The sequence below is a fragment of the Accipiter gentilis genome, chromosome 26 (assembly GCF_929443795.1).
Source record: "Accipiter gentilis chromosome 26, bAccGen1.1, whole genome shotgun sequence".
Lineage (NCBI taxonomy): Eukaryota > Metazoa > Chordata > Aves > Accipitriformes > Accipitridae > Astur > Astur gentilis.
Genome location: NC_064905.1, coordinates 15,433,225 through 15,456,835, shown reverse-complemented (window position 1 = coordinate 15,456,835; position 23,611 = coordinate 15,433,225). Strand labels below are relative to the sequence as shown.

At 45.9% G+C, this 23,611-nt stretch overlaps 1 protein-coding gene across 2 annotated transcripts in view; it reads left to right on the top strand.

Moving 5' to 3' along the window:
• Window positions 1-23,611, top strand: part of GRIA1 (glutamate ionotropic receptor AMPA type subunit 1) — a 127,986-nt gene that overhangs the window by 39,921 nt on the left and 64,454 nt on the right. For both annotated transcript variants that reach the window (XM_049829632.1, XM_049829631.1), the window contains exons 3-4: window positions 21,350-21,589; window positions 23,026-23,210. In XM_049829632.1, the coding sequence (XP_049685589.1) occupies window positions 21,350-21,589; window positions 23,026-23,210 (425 nt within the window). The remainder of the gene's footprint in view (window positions 1-21,349; window positions 21,590-23,025; window positions 23,211-23,611) is intronic.

Here is a 23,611-nt window from a genome sequence, read left to right as displayed (position 1 = left end):
CAGGAGCTGGCAGCCATTCAAGAGCTCCCTACACCAGGCATTCCCCTTCTTTAATCTCCCCGTCCCAGGAGCTTGAAACTTTGTTCTGCTTGTACACGAGACCTATAATCACTGTGGCTGGAGACTGGTTCATTGTGCTCTTTGTGTGTTAGGAAATGAGATGTGAAATCCCTCCACCTCTGCTTTCAGCAAGGCTCGAGGATGTGTTTCGGGGGTACCTCCTCCACCATATGAATGGTGTTCCTCCTCCAACATCTCTCGGTTGGGTGCTAGTCTCTCCTGAGGGTCGAGAGACCCCTCTGGAAAGGTGTGTGTGAGTGGTGGGTTGGCGTGAGGTGCAACCGAGCCAGGCTCCAGGGAAGGACCTGCTCTTTCCAAACCCAGGCTGAGCTCGCTGTTTGAATGGTTCATCATCTCAGAGCTCTCAATTTACAGCTGCAGTGGAAAAGGAAAGGTTCAAATGTGTTTTTTTCTGGGCTGAGCCCTATGAGGTGCGTAGTATTTGCCCACTGCACTGACTGCTAGATTGGTGGGAAATAACCAACCCATACTTAAAAAAAGCCAGGAGCAGGAGCTGAAGAGGTCTGTGCTGCCTGTGCAGGAGCTTGACCTGCAATATCCTGTGCTCTATACTTTGGAAATATCACCTGTGTCATTAATGAACCATTTTTTACTTCTTTATTTTAAAAGTACTCACGACTTTCCTTAGTTTTTCTCCATCCTTTAATTTGATTTGGCTTTTTTTGATTTTGTCCCGGAGTTTTGTGCTCACTGCACTGCACTATGGCTGATACCAGTGCACCACTTCTCCTTTAACATTGTTTTTTTCCCCATTGCTGCACCCCAGACCATTGCAGCTAATTACAGATTTCTGTCTACAGGTGGTTGAAAGCTTGTGGAAAATTTTCTTATTCAAAACAGGTCTTTCCTGTAAAAGATTTTTCCCCCTCAAGGAAATAGTAGTTTCAATAGATGTTTACTATCATTTTGCCATTGCAAATCTGAAATAAAAGGTAAACGTGGAGATTTTCTATGTATGCTCACACTTTTTGCCAGTTTGCCACTTACCTCCCACCTACCAGTTGGAAAACAGGAAAAAACCCCAGCATGTGATGCCAATCTCCACCTATTTTCATATTTCTCTGTTTTCCTGTCTTCTCTCCACAGAGAGAAAAGTACTAAAAATCTATGACTAAAGAAATAAAACTATTTTTATCAGTTTCCCTGACCAAAAAGAAAGTTAAGGCTACTTGAAACAGCACAAACCTAAATATTCTTGTTTCAGTTCGATATTTCCATCAGGGAAAAAAAAAACCAAAACAAAACAACTGTGTGTGTGTGTGACTTCTTAAGAGGAGAAAGTAAATTGCCAGGTTTTGCTTTTCTGTTCCCTTCTGAGTTTCATAGTTGTAAAAACAAAAAGACTGATTTGTAATTTCAAAAAATTAGGTGAACTTCTGAAATGAACAATTGCTGAAGTCTGGGGGGGGGGGGGGCGCATCTTCCCACCCTCACTCCCTCCTTTCCCCTTTGCTCCATCGGCTTCTAGGAGAATGGCTGAAATTGCTCCTTGCAGCTCTGCCACGCACTTTGTGCACCTCCAGTCTCCTCCTCCCCCTGCAGCCCTCTCTGCCTGGTGGGCACTTGGTTGCCCTCACACTACACCGTAATAAATGGCACCCACGCTTTAATAAAGGCCGTTTTCCGTTTACCGAGACCTCAAGTTTTTTTAAAAGTCATTGTCTTCGGCATAAGCAGAGTTTGCTCAGTCCCACGGGGCAGAGCTCCATGTTTGATAATGTGAGGTATACAGAAACTTTCAAATATCTCGGTTTTCTCTACCCCTTTCAAAAGAGATTGTTTCATCTTTATGCAAATGGTAGGGACCTTTATATCTGCTTTTTTTCTCACACTGCTCTGCCAACATCCCCTTCATTTGCCTTACCCAGGTATAGGGAAGGAAAGTATCAAGCATACTCACTCCTGGGAGGATAATGGCTCGTGCAGCAGCACTCGCAGTCCACTACATATTGATTTCCCTGTGGTTTTTTGTACCCGTATTACAGACATGTAATTCCTATCAGACGTGTCAGGTGTTCAGCGTCTCTGGAGACAGCTGAGCAGTGGAGGCGGGAGATTCTGGGAATATAAATGTGTGCTGAGGAAATGTGAGAGTGGTTTCTGCATGCCAGAGCAATCAAAATAGATCCCTGGGTGCTGTGCCTGCACTTCCCGCGTGGAGCAGGGAGCTCTCTGCTCCCTCTCATCTCGTGCAAGTGGCATAAATGTTACAATCAAAAAGGAAAGGGACGGGGTAGTTTTGTTGTAATGCCTGTTAGCAAGTCAGGAAGAGAATTGTGGAGGCGATGGGTGGATGTAAGGTCCTTGCGTAAGACCCACCTCTCGTAGGCACAAAGGGAAGGATTCAGTTTTTCTTATCCCGCTCCTGTAGATGGGGAGGCAAAGCCAAGGAGCAAAGTGCTCTGGCACTATTGACCTTTTATGATAGAAATAGTGTGCTGGTGCGAGAGGGTGCGACTCCAAGCCTGAACTACGCAGCAAGCCCAGGAAGGGACCTCAGGGTCACCGAAGCCAGGTTGTGCTCTCAGACAAAAATTATGCTCTAGATGGAACCAGCTCTGTGTTTGCTCCGGTGCTCCCTTTGGAAAGCAATGCCCGAGCTGCTCTCCTCCTGCGGTTACAAATCTTTCTGTGGTTCACAGCCTGCATTTATTCATGACTAGTTTATTCTCACTTGTTCTCGTGTCAATGTTGTCCTTTAGCATCAATAGCTCTCCTCCAGTGTTTACCCCTCTGATGTTTTTATAGACAGCAACCCATGCCCTCTCAGCCTTTGCTTCCCTGCACTAAACACGCCAGATCCTTTAAATCTCTCCTCATGAGACAAGCTCTCCATTTTCCGCGACAGTTACTCAAATATCCAAGGTTTTACCCCCAAATACCTCATCTACATTGGTTTACCTCGCTTTAAAGAAATGCTGGTTTTACTGCACTGATGGCAGGTTCACATGCATGTCTCGGACTTAGTGGAAAATACGTGCTTCAGGAAGGAGGACAACGGTGTATGTGAGACAAAAAAAAGTTCTTGTGCGTGTGAAGCGTGCTGTGGGGTGCTGCATGTGGCTGTGCATGCATGTGGAGGGATGCTGTCAGCTGGATCGTGTGTGCAAGGCTCTGAAAAGGATTACTCAGTGTGTGAGGGGGAGTTGTAAGGAGGATTTTGAGGTACGTGACACTGAGAAGGATTAGCCTCTGTGTGAAAAAGTGTGCGTGTGTAGAAGAGAGGGAAGATAAGCGGGTGGCTGCGCGTGGCACAAGGCGAGAGATTAGCCCGAGCGTCTGTGAGCGGGGTGATAAGGAGGGCTGTGTGTGAGAACGTCGCTGTAAAAAGCCAAGATTTGGCTAATGGAAGGATTAGTGTGCGTGCGTGCGCGCGTGCACGCACGTGTGTGCACGCGTCCGGGTGGGACGCGGTAAGGAGGATTTGGGAGGTACGTGGCAGAAGGGATTTGGGCACGCTGGGAGGGCTCCCTCCACGGGTGTGGGGTCACAAACAGCGAGCCCTGCCCTGCGGGGAGGAAGGATTACGGGGCACAGCTGAGCCTGATGCAGGGGCAGGTGACGAAGCGGGGATGAAGCTGTAGCGCAGTAAAAGGCATGGCCGGACCTGTCGGAGCAGGGGAAGGGGCGAGCACACGGGTGGCAGCGGGGAGGAGAGGGCTGACGGCTCAGATATACTGCGGTACGGGGGGAAACATCACGCCATGAGCAGGGCAGGACAAAAGGCTGGGCAGAGATTGGCCAGGTGTGGGATAAATGCTGTTTAAGTGTGGTTCTTACGGGAGGCAGGGCTCTGGGAGGGGCTGAACATCCCACCCGCAGCTGAGCATGAATGCTGGCAGCGTTTCCATTGACCCCGTATTCTCCACCTCTCTCCTCAGATTTACCCCTGCTGCTCTGGCTGGCTGCCATTGCAGCACCTCTTCTAGGTGGGAAGGATACTGGCAGCAGTCTTAGGGCAATTTATGATCCAGAGCAAGGGAGGTAGGTTGATCGCATCCTGACACTTAATTTTTAACATTCTTACTTAACAGTAAAACTTTTTCCCCCTTCTACTTTTCCATGGGAAAATCAGGGTGTTTTGTCAAAATCAACCACTTCCTACTTTTGATCAAACCTCAGTTTTCATTTGGAGGGAAAAAAAAAAGAAGTGTTGAAAAATTTCAGCTAGCTTTATTGTCTGTCTTTATTGGATCTGTTCCATCAGCATTAGTTTCATCTCAGAGGCGCTAAAAGTAAAGGCTACTGAACCTTTTATGATAAAATGAACTAAAATAGCTGGGGTGTCTAGGGTAACTTTTCTTCAAAAAAGTTGGTACTTTGCTTGTCCGGTAGACTATTTGAATGTTTGCTTTCTGTTTAATGGAAGATCATCAAAAGCCTGGCCAGCTGCTTTGTAGCTTTCAATAATGTATTTATTTTTAAGGAAAAAGGATAAAACCCAAGTAGCTTCAATTTGAGATTCCCCTTGGTGCTAGGTGCTGCACAAATACAAGATCTCATGGCTAGAAAATAAAGTAGGAGGCTTCCAACGAGAAATGAAGAGTCTTTATTAGCACTGAAGAAAATTTCCTGTAGAAGCATGATCCTAAAATATAGAGATTGTCCATAAAATGGGGTCTTTATATTTTTCTTAAAGATACTCTGTTTTCCAACAAAAGGCAGTTCAGTGTGATGCAGGAATAGGACAAGTTCTATGGCAAAGGTGGCCAACTTCCCCTCCTACATCCTCATTTAACTGAGACCCACAGTCCATATCGCACCCACCTGGCAGAGCCAACAGGGATAACAACTCCCCTTTGCTCTGTTGAGGACTGGAGACGGGAGGGACTTGCATTGAGACCCACAGACATCCTGGTCCAGGCCATCCCTGCCCCACAGGGAGGGATTTTTCTTGGCCCAGAAACCACTGCCTGGCACTAGCTCTGCTCAAGAGCCACCAGTTGGGCACCCAGCTCTGCACTGTGCTGGAAATCAAGCATGACCATCGTGATTAGCTAGCCCTTCTGGTTTTTAAAAGCTAACAAATCATTAAATCACCCAGAAAGCGCCAAAAAGAGGCATTTGGGGGACCATAGTTTTGTTCTGGGAAGGTCTCCAGTCTTTCAGGCAAGGGGTCATGTTGTCCTTCTTCCTTTGAGAAACCTTTAGCCCAGCACGAATCAGCAGGGGATGAGGTTGAGCTGTGAGAGGAATTGCAATGGGTTTAGTGTTAAAGCCAGGACATGAGCTCCATTTCAGAGTGCTCACTCAACAGCTGGTCACAAAATCCCCGAGCCTTGGGTGAGGTGCCAAGTCTGTATGTGCTTAGAGAGGAGCATCACACGCATTGCAGCGCTGCCTTGGTCTGCTGTCAGCATGTTCCCTCCTCCGAAAGGATGGGCGAGAAGAGCGAACGGGGACAGGGAGTGCCCCATGGAGCAGCCACCGTCCACTGAGGAGATGCGTTTCACTGGTGAATTGTGAGCATCCTACTGGAAAAACATTGCAATGGGCCTGTTCTTCACATCACCCAACGAAGAGGGGCTTGCGTGAGGGCACTTGGGTCCCGGCCCAAAATTGTTCTGTGGCTTCACGCAGGTGAGGTTTGAAAAACTCCTTCTTAACTAAGGCTAGGCAGCGTTAAGGAAGGACAAAGTGTTACTGTCTTTGTCCATTCGGAGAGAGAAAAGACAGAGTGACCCAGAAGTTGAAAGCCCGTTTTTCTCCCCTGCCTTCTAGAAATAGGCACCTGGCTCTTGGGTCTCTGAATGCTCCTGCACTCAGCCCCACTTCACACTCTCTTTCTTCCTTGTTTTTCTGTTTTAAAGCCCTAATTGTTTTTGAAATTAAATTGGCTGTTCCCCCACCAATGAACCTCAAGCTTGCATCTACTTTTCCCTGTTCCCCTTCTCCTTTCTAGCTTTTACATCTCCTCAGGTTTCTTATTTCCCATACATTTGTTTTGAAGGATTTTCCAATAAGGATGTCAGGAGAAGTTTCTTAGGGGCCTTTTATCACAAATTCCTTTTGGTTTCATGCCTGAGGACTCTTCTGAGGAGGACCTTGGCGACCTATGCTCAAGCAGACGTGAAGCAAGTACACTTTACAAGCAAGTCACAGCTGACTGCACACACAAACTAGGTCCTGTATCCCTGCCACCTCATTCAGGAAACATGTTGTGCTTCCCAGCTGGCAAAACTAGACCATACTTAGACCCAGTGTAATTCTGGTGGCCTCAATGTAGTTACTAGGGAGACTATAATGTAGACAACTTTTCTACACTGAAAGAAAGGTTTTCTTAGCTATCTTACTTATATAGCATAGACTATTCTTTCTAACCAGGCAGAAAGTGGATGATTTTCTCATTCCTCCAGTCCTTGCATGGGAGATTTGAGAATGAAGTTTACAGGATGATGCAAGTGGATTATAGCCGTGCATTTACAGCTGCGCCATCAGGTTGGTGCAAAGTGCAGGTGCACAGAGGACCTCTGTCAACCAAACCTGCCCCACATGGCATCCCGGTTCTTGCATTACTCCGCAGGCAATGTCAGGAAAGCATCAGTGTACCTTAAGAGTACACTGATAATAGGTGTCACAGAAGACATCCTTTCAGTATATGTGACTTAAGGCTCAATTTTCAAAGGCTGCACGTACCGTATGGCTTCCTTACATGCCTAGATCCCAAATCACCTTCAGATCATTCCAACATATCTTCTTTAAAGAGACGTGGTAGTCAACTAAGTCATTTAAGCATGTTTTGGAAATACTACCAAGGCTCTCAACTAACACCACTGTACTGTCAGGACTAACAGTGCAGAGGAATGATCACAACAAATGTTTAGGAAATATGACTGCAGATGTTCACTGCCATGTTAAATATAGGTAGCCAAAAAGAATTTCTCTCGCAGGGAAATCAATCTTTTCTCTAACAGGAGGGTCAGGAACTCAAAGTGAAGGCTACACACTCCTCTGCCACATTTAGCACCTAAAGTGGGTTGCAGTACAGAAAGGAGAAAATCGCAGCCCTCATCGCCTTAGCTAGGACAATCCCAGAGGTGTAAATCACAGACTTTTACACTGCACCCCTGGCTTCTTGTGCGCACCGAGAGACAGATGAATCTGCCCCAGGGATCTTTCTTTTTGCCTTGATCCTTTCAGACCAAGTCTTTATCGTGGTTTTGCCCACCAGTGGCAGCAGCTTCTGCCCTGCCAACCTTCTCTTGTAGTTGGCAGTTCTACCCACCTTTCCCTTGGAGGCTTCTGGAATAAATGGTGCCTTAATTAGGTTAATTATACCTTTAGCCATCCATGTGCTCATTTTGGATGTACGGTTAGAGTCCATTGCACAGTGTCGTTTCCCCAGTTTTCCATGTGGGAAGCAAATCTAACACCTGACGTGAAGCTTTCCATGGCTCGGTTGTCTCGCACAATTTTTGTTCAATCCAAGGACTGTTTCCACTCCTTGAAAACCTGCTGCTCCTGGTGCCTCCCTGTTCAAGGCCTGCCTGACCCAGGGTGGCCAGTGACTCTGATTTCATGGACAAGTGTATTTTATCAGAAGCATCTCTCTCCAATGTCAACATAAGGCGTGAGCAACCTCTGGTGAATAGTGAAAGAGTCTCTCTGATGCCTGCAAAAAGTGGTACAAATTAGCATACTCCAGTCTGCTGCTGCTTTTCTGTCTAAATAATATTTTACAGGTAAAGTTTCTGCTGAGAAGCAGTGGGGTTTTCTCAGTAGCTGCCTAAATCATGTCATAGTCTTTGGTTTTCACTGAGTAACTGCTTGAGACAGAAGCTGCATCTGTATGTGCGGTGTCACTTCTCCCAAATGATGAATGACCCCAAGTTTCTTACAACTTCCCTTCCTGTGCTCTGGCTGGCCTCCTCACGATTTGCATTTATGCAGAGTGGTTTATATCATCTCTCTTGCTCTTTGCAGCTTACTGGAGAGTCCCTTCCCTCAGGAGCTTAAAAATTCTCCCAGAATGGAAATCAGTAGAGAAGGTGTTTGTATGTAACTAGGCATGTCAGGAAGAGATCTCAGTGTTTTCCTAATGTTAAGGATGTTCCCACGTTCTTCTCCCTAAGACACACATCCCATTTTTCCAGACTATTTTCTCAGTCCCATTGGCAGCACAGGCTGTTCAGCATAATTGAGATGCTCCTGGTATCTTCACTGGCCTCTATGTAGAGAAGATGACTTAGTATTTTTCATTAGCCTCAGTCTTTCTTGTGAACACATGAAGCTCTGCAAGTGAAACATCTAGCAGAAAAGTCTTTCCCAAAGTTATTGTCTCTCTAGAAAACATTATTATAATGCTTTGTGTCTGAGAATTTGATGCCATGTGTCACTAACATTAATGGGAATTGGTTGGCCAAGGGTCTCTTAGGCAAAAGATAGGCATCCAATGTGGTTTATGTAATCGGTGATGTGCTTTGTAGCTTCTCCCACCTCTTGGTCCTTTCTTTGGTCTTCTGAGGTTTGTTTCCTCATGGGACATGTTTGGCATGGGAGATTATTTTTATGGATCCAAGTGCAGGTTCAGGACAAACCTGTAGCTATAAAAGTCCTCTCTGTCATGCTGGTAAAATGACAGAGATTTTACCCAAGATTTTTTAGGAAAATCTTGAATTCTACTTTATTTCCCGTGAAGGTCTTGCTATGTAGCCAGCTCCCCGGTTGATATTTGGTATTTGGGTCACATTCACACAGGGGGTCCAGGTCTACCCACAGGTTTGTTGGAGCAGTGGGGCAGAGATTGGAGCTCCCCCAGGTCCCCCATCCCCACCGTTCGCAGTGCCCAGCGGGATGGATGCCTTCACTTCTGCGAGAGGGAAGCTGCCTTCTACAGCTCCTTGCAGCCCCGGTTTTAACAAGTATCACCTCTCCATAGAAGCTCCATCTGGGCATGCTAGCTAGATGCACTTCATGTAAACTGTTTGTTCCACCACCCACAGCGAGCAATTCGCACAGAAGTTTCACCAGAGACCATAAAATTGCAAACCATAGGTCCAGATCTCACCATCTGTCACAGTTCTGCGTTCCTGCTCCCCAGACAACACAGTCTCCCACCGGGTTTAAAAGATCCCAAGCTTAAACTTGTTTGTTTGGGATTTTTCAAAAAACCTGGTGCTTAGAGGCACTGCAGAAATAAAAATGTGGTAACTATTATCATTTATTGCCCTTGCAGTGCAGACAGGATTAAAGCTGTTCTAATGACAGGGAAGAAATGGTAATATTCCCCCTGACATTAAGTAGGGCTGAAGAAAGCTATGAGCACAATGGAATGGAACATTAATGTGAAAAGGAAAAATAAAAACCCTACAAGAAATGACTATAGCAAAGAACCACCAAGGGAGGCACTTAAGCCCACAAAAGCCAGCACTCTCAGATGTCAAAGGATCTTGTCATTCTGCACCTAACTCAGCTCTTGCTGAGGTGTTAAATGGGGTTTCAGAACCGTTCCTGCTTTCACAGACCTTAGGTGAATACAATTTACAACCAGGTAGCACAAAGGGGTTGTGCTCTAGGGACTTAACCCTTGCATGCTGAGTGTAGTTTGCTGGGTTTGTACCTTTGCTGCTCTTCTTTTCAAGAAGACTCTAATGGCTCCAGTGATTGCAGAAAAGATGGCACTTTTGGAGCAGTGTTGGCATGTGTAGGTTTTGGAGCATCTGTCTTGCTAGCTCAGCAGATACCTGTAATCTAGCGTTGAAAATTTATAGCAAATGCGTATGTTTATAAATAACGTGTCAGACAGCTGGTGGGTTTAAGTACCGATTCCCATTTCAAGTCCCCAAGGACAAGATCCTCTGTCCTCTATGTGAGAGGTTTTGTTTGAAGAGGAATGCTTTGTACTGGATAAGTGCAAGTTCTTCCTTCTTTGCCCAGACCAGTGAGACTGTATTCCTGTGGAGAGGTGAGCTTGATGGTGCTTTTTCCACACACAATGTATCCTGTGCTTTTTGCCTGCTGCCTTTTATTTTTAAATGAGCAGGGAGTCAAATAATGTCAGAAAGGCCAACAATAGCTTACCACAAGATGGAAACATCCTCTGTGCCCTCTTGACAGCCTGCATCAGCCAGCCTCCCTCCTAGACTGGGAGATATTTTAAGGTAGAGCACACACAAGATATCATCACTACTGAAAAGATCAATTAGGTGAGGGAAAATTCTTCTGGCTCTCCATTTAGGTCCCTCCTTATCCTTTGTTTTACATTCTGCGGTGAGCCAGCCGGATCATTTCTCTCCTTCCTGCTGGGAAGGTAATTCTCTACTTGAAGGAGGCTATTCCGTGGCTTGCTTTATTACTCTTTAACATGTATACCTTAGAGCACCTCACAGAGGCCTCATAGCATTGTGCCAGGCATCCTACAAACACGTGTAGAGTGACAGTTGCATCTATAGCTGGTACCCATGTGGGGGGGATAACAGGATAAGTGTAATTCTGAGCCAATTAGAATTAATAATAACGCCCACACATCCTGCGTAGGTGTATGAGATATGGCATATCCCTGTGTTTCTTTGAAGGCAACACACCCCTGGAGTTTATAAAGGGGGTTGTTTCGGGGTTTTTCTTGTCAATTTAAAAAGTCACTGTCAGGAAAGGGAGCCGGTGTTGAAGGAAATACAAAGATCTCTTTTCATATGCACCCAAAGTGGGGATTAAAAGCTGGGCGCACCAGGACCATGCCCAGTCTGACTTTATGGAGTTTAACACCTGCTTTGCCTGTCTGCAGCTGACTGTGCAGGCTGAAGAGCATTAGGGGTCTGACACCTGAGACCAAGAAGCCCAGTCCTTGCACCCGAGTATAAATATATGCCCAAGAAGTGTTTGGGACCATGGAGGGATCATTGCAGAGGGTGTGCATGCAGGTGTGTGTGTTTTGTCAGGTTCTTTGGCTGCTTTGAATAGAAAAAGGTGGAGTGTTAATAAATGAAGTTGTTAATTTCCAGTCTGTTATGAAGAAAGCCTTAAAATTAGTTGTGTTTGGTGGCAGGCAAGCATAAGGTTTTATGCACTGTAGCACAAAACAATTAAAATGTGGAAATTTAGAAGCGGAAGTGGAAAAGAAATAGAAACAGGGAGAAAGGAGAAGGGATTATAGGTGCTCACCTCCAACTTCATGAGGACAAGCATGAGCTTGTCCTCTCAGGGCATGAGACCACATCATCGCTGACACGAGAGCGTTGGTGTGTAGTTGTCCAGGTGCTGTGATCCGAACCGCTGTGTGTGACTTGTCATTCTCAAACAGGCATATGCTTTCAGTACGTGTCACGTATCTTGCTAGTGAAAGCTCAGTGTCTGGCAAGGGAAACGTTTAAAGCCACCGTGAGAACTGTTAGAAGCAGAAAAGGGGAGCTTTGTATACAGGTCAGACCTCAGCACTTCCACGCGTTGGCTGAGATCCCAAAGCAGGCACAGAAAATACCACACGCAGACCCAGGACGGGAGGAGGTCTGCTGGGCCACCCAGTCTCCTGCTGTCACTGGTCACTGGGTGAGACCTTCCTACTCAGACCTGCTCTCCAAGTACGGCTGTTCCGACTGCCCATCTTGCTCACAAATGCATTGTCAGGTCTCGGCATGGAAATAACCATGTTGAAAGTTAGTCTGTTCTTCAGTTGCCTGCCAAATCACAAAATTTGGTCCCGATGCTGTAATTTACAGTATGGAATTCAGTGGCCCAAAAGACTGTAATCCTGTAGATTACAAATGGCCAAAGCCTCACAGGGCAGGACTGTGTTGGAAAATTAAAAGGTATTGAGCTGATTTGGCAGGGAGAGAGGCTGATACAGAGCTGCAGCTGAAAACAGTCTTGATTGCGACCTTCATTACAAACCTGAAGGAAGGAGTATATGTATCATAACTGAACTCCGTGCCTGGAGCAGACTTCAGGGAAGGGCTAACGGAGACGTTATTATGAGCAGGGAATAATCCTAAAAAAAAGCCCAGAAACAACACAGCAAAGAAAATTTACCAAAATACTGTTTTCTCATTCGAAGGCAACAACGCAAATCTCAGGAATGCCACAGGGACCACATCAGAGACTGAGGCATCAGTTTGACTTCCAAACTCGTACATCTGCAAAAGCACAGACCAGAGAAAATTTGGGAGTGTGTATGCACATGCTTTATGACGCACAGGGAGATGGGACCAAAATTGTAATTATAGGGATGAAGATTAAGAAAGGAGTAGTTGAGGTAAACGTTAATTCTCTCCTTCCCCAATGGAAGTAACGTTAATGTTGGAATAACTTTTCCAGGGGAAGTCCATAATCTGGTTTTTGCACTGCAACCTGCAATGCGTTTCAAGACAGGCACTTACAAAATCCTCATCAGAACCTGAGGCTTGCACTGAACACAGTTGCAGGCTTTAATGTCTATGAACAGCTATAATGTATTAGGGAAAGGAAAGAAGCTATTGAAGCATTTCATCTGCAGTGAGCTCTTATTTATGTGACACGTTTGCTTGCTGCTGCTGCTTATCTTCCCCCCTCCCACCCCTCACTCCCCTCTCTTTACTCTGTTTTAATAATTTAGCTCTTACAGCCCAGAATTAAATGTTGTACTGAACTAAGAGCAGGGTGCTATGTACCGTATTAACATGCTGTGGTTTTGGTGCTTTGTTCTTTTCCTCTGCTGTTGTTCATGCTTCCCAGCAGAAAGCTACACCGTGATACTGTACTTAGTTTTCTGAGTATAGCACTATCAGCAGAAGGACCAATATAATACAAAAGGCCAACTAATAAAACAGCAGAAGCAAAATTGGTTCAACCATCATCACTCGCCTCCTTTTATAATATCGCTGTCACTTTTTCATTTGTAGTAATCTTGCTTTAATATTTATGGCTCTGCTTCAGAGATGGAGAGTTCAATGAGGAAAAATTTGGGGGTTTCTACTTCATTGTAGGAGCTTAGATAAGAGCAGGGACAGCTGGTCTTCCAGAGCCCGTGCGGCCCGTAGGAACATCGAACTGCAGCTAAACGCCCTGTGAGGCATCACCCCCTCCTTCTAGGGGAGCTGCAGGGGAGCTCGAGGTGAGGCTTGTGAGCAGGAGATAGCAGCTGGTTTTGTAGAGCTTCTGCTGCTCCAAGGCAACCCAGCATGGCCAGCATCTTCTGTTTGCTGCTTGCTGGACACAGCATAAAGGTGGACTGCCCAGCAGATTGGCTGACGGTGCGAGGCAGTTCTGGCATAACGTGTCAATGTCAAACTGCTCAAAAGCCATGCAAGGCTCAAGAGCCACCGTTGGGCCATCCCTGGGCTCCAGCAGCAGCAGGAGGTGTACTTTTCATTAACAAAAGATGATGATTTTTAATGACATAATGTGCCTTAAAAGTATCTCAGAAGACTGTATCCCAAATGGGTTTGCTTGCCATGGTTTGACTGCTAGCTGTACCCCAGAAATGAGCCAGACTGGCACATAGGAAAAGAGAATCTTTTTTAAAAGAATCTCATTTTAAAAATGAGGCAAGGTGGAAAGGTCAGATCCTCTGGTAGAGCTGAAAAATGCAGAATTGTTTCCAGGCACCAAAGCCCTTCTGCATGTCTTTCCTGTTTTAAAAAAGTTATGAAAGCAGGGAGTGCTGGTGGAAAAGAGGTGGCTCTGGTATGGGACACTGGAGAGATGAAGGCAGTAGACAGCAAGAACCTTACACAGCTTGAGAGCATGGCATCAGTGCTTCCAGCTCAGAATATGGTCTTATTTTGGGTCTATACAAGCATGGCACAAGAGGCAGTCTCTGACCTGAAGGACTGGAATAGATGGGGCTCGGAGAAAGGCAGTTGCCTTCCTCCACCTGGCAAGAAAAGATCCAAGTCATGATTCGATAACAAACCTGAAACAGTGATGGCACTGGACCTGTTTCCCCTTACACGTAATCTGACCTGTTAGCCACAGGACCCTCATTAGCCAGCCTGTCCCTATTAGAATAATAACCTAATTCTAACCACAGAAGGAATGGGCTTTTGCAAAGTCTGAATGCTGCTTGAGATGGGCATCATTTCCCTTCCAGGGGTGTCTCTGTTCTCTTTCAATGGGTCAGCCATCAATTGAAGGCTATCCAGAAAATACAGCTGTCAGCAGACGTCTTATTTATGGCAACATCCAAGTCTGTGACGCCAGAAGTCCCAGGTCGCAGCAGATACATGCCCACATCTCCTTTGGATTCTTGTCCAGGATCCGTTAAAAAATGCTCATGATCTCAGGTGTTTCATGTAGGGGATTTGCATCTAATTTCTATTAAAAGTGTCACCATTGCTCAGAAATAGTTTTGAGTATTGACTGGAAACCCTTCAATATATTTAATTCTTGATTTTATATGATTTAACAAAATGTTAGCAATCCCAAAGTAACAATATGTTTAAAAACAAGCAAAGCAAGCAAGGAAAGTCTTGTCAAACATCTTGGTTTTCTTTCTTTCTTTCCTTTTTTCAACAAGCTCAGTGACCCCATTAAGACCTTTGATATTTGGATTTTCTCTTCTGTTTTGTAGTCACACTGGATAAAAACTACATTCGAAGACTCTAGTAAAAAAAGGAAACGAGGTTACCAGGTGTGAAGTACACAAGTGGAAGAGCTAGGATTTTCAACTGGTCCCTTTGACAGAGAGGTTAAAGTCAGCTTCCCATGGCCATGTCTTCCACCACCATGATTATAATTCAGAAGTGCACTTAAATGACTGAGAGTCCATGTCATTAACTTCTTGTTGACAAAAGCGCCATGCTATTTCTGTTTCCTTAAACTGAGCAGCATGTGAGAAAGAAGTACCCCAAATCCAATTTGATCTTGAGGGAAACATCATTTGTCAGCCAGGCAAACTAAGACTTATTTGTCAGGCAGGCGAACTTAACTAAAAAAATTGAAGCTATCAGCATAAACAGTTATGAGCAGCTCTTCAGTCATAGATTATTGTTTAAATATGAGGGAAGGAAAGCAGATCTTAATGTAAAAATCAACACTACTTTCCAGCTTCCAAGATGGTTAGAGCAGCAGTGCAGGAAAATGATGGTAGGGAGCACACTTCTGCGTCTTCTACATATTTGAAAGAGAAACATGTATTTCTTGTGATATCACATCAGCCTGATTTGCAGTTGATCAAATATATGGGACATATCTGCTGTCAGCTAAATACATGCGTGGAGCGATGGGGGAGTGTAGAAACTGTTTGGCTTTCCCCTGCTAGAAAAATCTGTGGGAACATGCTGTCGTTGGGATGTGCTGAAGAGATGCGCTCTGGCACCTACGCCACACTGGAGAACTGTGAGGACAAACATTTGGGAGGAAAGCTGAGCTGATCCTAATTGAGGCAGACGCTAACGCTCTTTCATTGTAATTCCACCAGCTTCGTCAACCTGATGTCAGGTTCTCCATCACCATGTGAGGGTCGCATACAGCCAGGGCATGCTAAGAATAAATTACACATGCACATCCCCCCTCCTCTTTCCCACACGTGCACACATACGCTCCAAGTGAGAAAAGAAAAGCAAGTGGAAACTACTCCTTGACACCACTGTTGTCAATGAGTATGTTTTGCTGCAAGTGAGAGTTTTGGTTCTGTGTCCCAGGAGTTTGGGCAGATGAAGGAGGTGGCACACTGGTATTGGGGCTGCAGGCACTGCAGGGCTAATCTTTAATAGCTTACTGAGAACAGTAGACTGAGCTGACTGGTTTATTACACTGAAAGTCTGGCCACACTCATTTTGCAATTTTTAAAAGGCATTTGTTAATTTGGTTTCTGGAGTAAGAGCTGTGTGTGCTGGATTGGGAGGTTTCAAAGATTTCTTAGTCTTGGAGTCTACATTTTCAAATTGCACTTTTCTTTCCCTGCCTGCTTGGGCTATGAAGAATAGGTTGCTCAAAATCCTCACAACATCCGCAGCTCAGTATCACAGGAATGGCTTTCCTGGAGAGGGTGCGGTGTCTTCCCTCCTCCAGGGTCAGGAAGGCTTCTGAGAACTGGCAGGGACCATCTAGGGGTCTTGTCTCCTTCTGCAACAGAGAACATGAGTCGTTTGTGGGGAACATCTGGGGATATTTCGTTTAATCAGGTTTTTTACTGCTCTTGTGGCTTTGGGTATTAGCACTGTCTCTGCTACTTCTGTTCTCTGACAGAGGCAGTTGAGTCTCCTGAGAGTCAACTAAACCATATTATTGGCTGTCTTCAAGGGTAGCTGGGTAAAACTTAATGGTCCATGAGATACAAAAAGTCAGTAGAAATGATCTAATGTCCCTTTCTAGTCTTAAACTCAGTGAAATGGTGAAAATTCTGCTTCTAAAGGAAATGGCAGATGAGCGGTTGCCAGGATCTCCTACCAGGCGACTTCTCCAGCTGTGTCCATGGGGCGCAGTTCCCTTTTTGCAGTCCTGTTTGCAGATTCTCAGCAGAATTGCACCATTTTCACTCCTGGAGACCAAATCCTCATTCCCATCCTTCTGTGCAGCCCATTTGCCCTTCCTCCTCCCTCAAATGCCAAGACTGTTTCAGCCCCTCTTTGTCGTGACCGTTTCCGAGAGAAACTTTTTAGTTTCCCTTCTGCCTTTGCCAAAATCCAAATGAGATATCTGTTATAGCTGACATCTGCCTTTCACATCGATCAGATCAAACTTCCAGTTGCAAAATATCTCTGGCCCTCCTAAATCATAGAATCATTTAGGTTGGAAAAGACCTTTAAGATCATCGAGTCCAACCACCAACCGTACCCCCTAAACCATGTCCTGAAGTGCCTTGTCTACACGCTTTTTGAACGCCTCCAAGGATGGTGACTCAACCACTTCCCTGGGCAGCCTGTTCCAATGTCTGACAACCCTTTCAGTAAAGAAATTTTTCCTAATGTCCAATCTAAACCTCCCCTGCCACAACTTGAGGCCATTTCCTCTTGTCCTAGTTCCACCCACCTCACCAGACCCTCCTTTCGGGTAGTTGTAGAGCGTGATCAGGTCTCCCCTCAGCCTCCTTTTCTCCAGACTAAACAACCCCAGTTCCCTCAGCTGCTCCTCATAAGACTTGTAAATGCAGAAATCAGTCTTGTGCATCTACTATCTCTGTGTCTGCTTGAGAGCTTTTGCCAAAAAAAGTCTACCAGAAATTTTTATACACTTGAAACATCTCTTTTGCTTTCCTCTTCTGCAGAGCAAATGTGCAATTTAAAGGTGTGGGAATGTATTTTTCTTTTTCTTGGAAGCATTTGCAAAGGTGGCCAGAGCTGCCTTTCTCCAGCTGCCAAGTAGGTGTCCAATCCTGCGTGTGCTTTCAATAAAATCAGTGTTTCCGATTTACATGCTTTACCTTGAATATTTCCATATGAAAAGAGAAACTTGAGATAAACTGCAGGACTAAAAATCCTAAAGTCTGGAGATTTCAAGCATGAGTGAAGCACGTGTGCTTTTTCCTCATCTGAATTCAAGGACACGCCACCTCCACGACAGCTACCTTTCCAGAGAGGGAGAGGGATGGCCTCCTCCTGCTTGCTCTGCCACATCGGTCACTTTTTAACTAACTTACAAAATTATTTTGATTTTTACTGTAAGTTAGAAGTGCTTTTAGAACAGTCTGAGGAGCTTCTCGCCTTACCCAGCTGCAACAGGCACTGCGGAGTTGTATCCAAAGAGCAGATGGTTGTCGCTGGGCTGTCCTTCCAGCGTAACCAGGCGACAATCAAGCTAATGCCTCGGCTTTTACCTCATTTTATTCATGGAATGGCACTAGGGAGCCTCAGTGAGAGATCCTATGCCTGGAGAAGGAGGGAAATGGGATGTCCGTGGTGCCTGGTGCAGCACACACTGGGAATGTCCCAGCCAGAATTCCCAACCTGATCAATTCTACAAGACTGATCAGGGTGAATATGGTAGCAGTTGCCATAGTTATCAATCATTATGAACTATATTTGCTGAGGTCTTGTTTAGAGGAAAACTATTCTGTAATTAATTACAAATTTGTTGTAAGATGATAGCATAGTTACAGCCCAGAATAGATGTTCTCTGTCCTTCTTTTCCTTTGCGCAGCCCAGAGGCCAAGAATAGCATATGCAAACTGTCACAAATGTCTGCATTTACATCCATTAAACACTCTCGACTCACGCTCGCATCCTTGGATATGCAAACATTTACGCTGTTGCATTTCACCCAGTTTCCCACCTGCAGGAATGAGCAGAGGCTGAACTGTCCAAATTCAACTGCCAGAGCTAATTACCAGATTGACGGCAACTCTCTTCTGTAGGAAAACCCAGGCTGTGGCCATCTAGCTGTCAACAGGTAGTTGGCACGAGGTTTGCAAAGTGTGATGTTATCACCGGCCAGTTGACCAGAAGAGCTCAACTTCTCGGACCTTCCATTCCAGCATGATCTTTATCCCTTTTGTGTTTCTTAATCTTTTTAGAAAAGCATCAGTCAGAGGCTAGTGACTGCTAAGCTTCCTCCCCACTAGAAAAACAAAGAGAGTTTAAAATATTTGCTTCCTCTAGTTAAGGTTTACGGTTCTTAATATTATGTTATTAGGAAGTTGCAGAGCAATCAAATGAGAAAACAATTGTTAATAAATTTGCTTAATAAAACAATTAAAGTAAATACAAAGAAATTCCAGCAATCTCTTAGTGACTTAAATAAATGGCAAGTAACTTCTTTTTAGTTTTGCTGGGTAAATTCATTTGGAACATCTGTAATTTATAATAGTCCTGAGAGTCAAATAATTTTGCAGCCACCACTTTTACATTATGCTAAGTTCAGTCCCAGAAAGGTGGCTGCAGTTCTCACTCTTTTCATTTTACCAGATTAACTGACACAGCAGTTTCTTTGTTGTTCTTTGGGTGATAAACCTCAGCAAGCCTTTTTTTTTTTTTTTTTTTTCCAAATTATCTGCCTTGTCCATAGCCCCTCTTAGTCTGAAAGTACAAAGCGAGCTAGGGTTCTTTCCAAACTTACTAATGATAAAGACTGTTCGTTCTCCCAGTTGTCTTTGGTGCAATCTGTTTCAAACGCTGGTATTGATGAGTGTCTCAGAACAGTGTAGGAGGGCTGCCTGAGCGTGACTGAGCCACAGAGTTAAAAAAAATAATCTAAAAAATAATAGATTCATTTCAAATAGAAAATAAAATTCAAGAAAGCCATGGCTTGCCCAAAACAAAACAAGCCAGCTAAGTTTATTGTCTGCATTATTAATTGTGCTGGATTGCTCAGCTGCCCCAAGAATGTCACTTTAATAATTCGGTGAGTCTGAAGCCTGTGTCTCCAGAGATCATGTTCTGATCTCTCACATATGGTATATCGCACTGTTCATTAGACCCTCTGGTCCAGTCACATGAAAATGATGTTCAGCCTATTTCTATCCGTATCTGCTACTTTTCTTCCTGAATGTGTCAGTCTTATGATGAGGGCAGTGACTCCAGCTGATACAGACACAATTGCTGATTGCAAAGAGAGACACTGTGAAAATAAAGCGAAGAGGGTTTTATTTCTGTCATGGCTTGGGCTTCGTGAGAAGTCCCTGGCCCACAGAAATACAAATTCCTTTGGGGGAGGAGGGTGCTGAGGTATGTGAGATCACAGACACTGAGCAGTGAAAAGAGGATGGGTGACCTTGGGGACAAACTGCTGGGGTGGGATGCCCAAAATCTGGGCTCAACTCCAAGAAGAAGGAAAAATTCCCACCCGCCAGTGTCATGAGATTCAGTTCTCAGCTCTTGACGCTGTGCCATTTCAAATAGCTGGCTGCTTCGTTTTGGTGGTGAGATAGGAGTGGGGACTCGCTTTGCACAGTGGGAAGCAGGATTTCTTGCTCTTCCCTCTGAATATTTGATGGTGGCAGTAGAGAAGTGAGGAACAAGGTAATCATATCCAGGATGGCTGTGAGCCAGTTGGGGACGACTTCTGGTCCTGGCTGGAGGGACAGAGCTTGGAGGGAGCCCAGCTAAGGATGCAGTAAACTCATGTTTAGGTGCCTGTCTCCAGCCACACATGCAGAAGGTTCGGTCCTGGTGGCTACCAACAGAAACCAGGTCAAGGGATTCCCAAGCAGTGCAGAACACTTGCTGGGGACCCCAAAATGTCACATCCAACTTCTCACCCTGCTTTCTGTTGGGGGGGAGGGGGGCCTGGCGAGTGACGTGTGAAGTGTTGAGTCAGTATAAATGTCACAGCCAAAGGTCTTCAGAGTCAGAGTGACAACAGGAGGAGACACTAGTGCCAGGAGTTCTGACACAGGGAAAACGCTGTCACTGCCACCACCTCCAGCTTGGAGATTTATTGATGGTAACTTGGGATGTGCCATAAACAGGGGTGATATTAAACGAGTCTGACTGTCTCAGGGGCTAGGTTTTACAACCCAAAGTGTGAACTCTCTCTGCCTCACTGAGATCCTGAGGCATTTTTCCAGCAGCTCCCACGATCTCGTTAAGCGCTCTCCGGAGAAGGGCTCCAACCCGAGAGAGCCCTCCCTGCGCAGCACAGAGACAGCTGCTGAGATCAGACACAAAAATCTGCCAGAGGACTCGGCGAGCACTCTTCATGGAGATCTCCCAGGCCACCACCACTACCTCACTGGGCCCACAGCCTTCCCCACCGTGGCTTTGTGAGGAAACCAGAGATTGCCAGGCGGGTGTCCCCAAGTACCAACACACCCCAGGTGTCCGAGGCTCTGACCTCAGTGCCAGCAGCTCACGTCCCAGGCCAAAACTCCCTGTAACTGTGCTATGACTGCATGAAACCTAGGTGAACCTTTGCTGAGATGCCTTCTCAGCATGGTCTCAGCTTCTGAGGTCAAACCCACGGTTGCCTCTTGGAGTCGTCAGCTGCAAAGGGCTGTGCGGTCATGCAAATGTTTTCCTTCTGCTCCTTGAATGCATCTGGAGCTGCAATAGCAAGCTCTAACTGCAGCCTTTCTCCCCCATAATAAAACAGGTCCACCGGCCGACAGCTGCCATCCCAAGGAGGCAGGGCTTGGTTAGCCACCGTGCTTTTCTGCTGAGGGGTTCCCTTGTTCAGATTACACATTTTATCCCAGAAGCAGCGAAATCTTCAGCAGAGCCCTGGGCATACTGAATTCACTCTCCTGTGTCGCTTCTGCCTACCAGAGGTAAAGCAGGTCTGTGGAGATCAAGGGCAGAGCAACCCCATGGCCACAAGCCCTGTCCTTCACAGGTTGCATTCACCAACCCACAGACCTCGGGGGAAATGATCTAGTCCAGAGACCCTGCAGCTTATCTCAGGGAAAAGGTTTATTTTGGTGACTTCCCTGAGAAACCTCCTTGTCCTTCTGCCCTCATGACCTTTCTCTCTGTTTCTCCAGTCTGCTCGCAGTTCTCCAAGGGCGTCTATGCCATCTTTGGATTTTACGAGAGGAGGACTGTCAACATGCTCACGTCTTTCTGTGGGGCTCTCCACGTCTGCTTCATAACACCAAGCTTCCCCGTTGAAACGTCCAACCAGTTTGTTCTCCAGCTTCGCCCAGAGCTCCAGGATGCCCTCATCAGCGTCATCGAGCACTACAGCTGGCAGAAGTTTGTGTACATTTATGATGCTGACCGGGGTAAGTCACGAGTACATGGGAAGGGTTACCAGGCAATTAAACGTAGTGGGCTAGATGGAGTCTTTGCCTCAAGAAGTCCTCTTAGTATGGGTTGCTGGAGGCTGAGAGGGTGGCTAAAGGAAGGGTCACCCTATGCCTTCTCTCTTCTTTCTTCCTTTTCTATAATATCCATTACTGCAGAAGGTGGACATTGTTCTAGATGAAGCGTTAGCCTTACTCAGTATGTCTGTGTTCATGGGGTCAGGTCCGAATCCCATCGACACGAGGGAAATACTTAATGTGTAAGTGGTTTGAATTTCAAATGGGGAAATTGTTTATATTGGATAGGTCCCATATTGAATAGGTCTGTCGAACTCAAGGCCACCGAGTCCCACGTTTACAAATGTGAACCGACAGCTGCTCAGATCTCACCTGAGCCCACATCCAGTTGTGATACCTGTGTGTGTTTCTGGCAGGTAGCTTGGAAAATTCCAAGTTCCCCATGTTAGTGCGTGTTAGCTGTCTATGTAAAATAACAAAAGCCTTTGTGGGATTCTTGGAAGATATTAACTAACTTTCTAAACCATGAACAGGGCTAGTGAGCTCATTGCTCTGTGATTCAGTTTCCCCAGCTCTCAGATGCCTTTAAAGCTCCAGGCTTGGAGGCCGAGAGCAAAACGGACTTGTGGAGGACAGTGCACAGGTAAGGGTGGGTGATTCACAGCTCTGTCCTGGAAGTTACCATTAGCCCTTGCAGGGACAGGATGACCTTAAGAGACAAGGAGAAGGTATAAAAGCATCCCACCCTGCTTTCTGTTGTCACGAGGCATGGGCATGCTGAATATCCCAAAAGGACTGCAGTAGGCAGGGTTGTCTAGCAGGACTCCAGAGCGGTGCTGACTACGTGTATCTCCTCTGGAAGGCTGTGCATGTAATTTAGGCAAGATTCTTTTAAAAATAATGAAGTTTTCTGATGAGATGCCAAGAGAGACAGAGATGCTGAATATGGTTGCGTACTGTGATTGCTAAGGGTGTCCCTAACCCCAGGAGCGTACAGCCTAAACAGATCAAAGACAAGAAGGGAACTATGGCCCAGAGAAATCAAGTGATTTGGGTAGTGACAGACAAGAAGACAGGGATTAGAGCTCTTATCTGAATCCCACAGCAGGGCCTGATCAACGAGACTGATCTGCCGATTACAGATCGGGCCCTGGAATCATCCTATTTTCCTGTGCTAGGACAGAAAAAGCAGGAGTCATTAACACAAGCCTAGCTGTGTTTGGGTAAGATGCTAGACTATTAGCTGCTCCCTGTAGTTCTGCTGCACTCTTGCAACGCTTTATCCAGCCTGGCTTGAGGCACCTGTGCAGGCTGTCAGAAGGATGGAAAGATGCCATTGCAGAACTAAAACCTGGTTCTCTCCCTGCTGTCCTCTTCACCCTCTCTTCCCATCATAGGTTTGTCGGTCCTACAGAAAGTGCTGGACACTGCAGCCGAGAAGAACTGGCAGGTGACAGCTGTCAACATCCTGACAACAACAGAAGAGGGCTACCGCATGCTCTTCCAGGAGCTGGAGAAGAAGAAGGAAAGGCTGGTGGTGGTGGACTGTGAATCTGAGCGGCTGAACATCATCCTTAGCAAGGTTGTGTTGGTGCGGGTCTTCTGGGAGGGGTCTTGCATGCAGGACGGGAAGGGTTGTTTCTCCTGGAGCAGTTCTCCTCCCCATTCTTGTCTGATCCGTGTCTCATTGTGGCTCTCATTGGATGTGGTGCATGTGCATTGCAGCAGGCTGCCGAGCTCGCAGGTGTTTCTCCGTGGTGTTACTGTGGAAACTGTAAAGCTGTATCAATACTAGAAGCTCTCATGTATTCATGCTGAGTGATCTTTGTTGCTCCATGTTTACTGCTTGTTTGACTCCTCTGCTGAACCCTTTACACCCCCTTACTGCCCAACAAGTTTGCTTTGTGCTAATTCCTCCAGGCAACGTGCACAAGACGTGGCACTTCCTTGTTCTGCTGAGTTTTCCTCCACTTTTCCCACCTC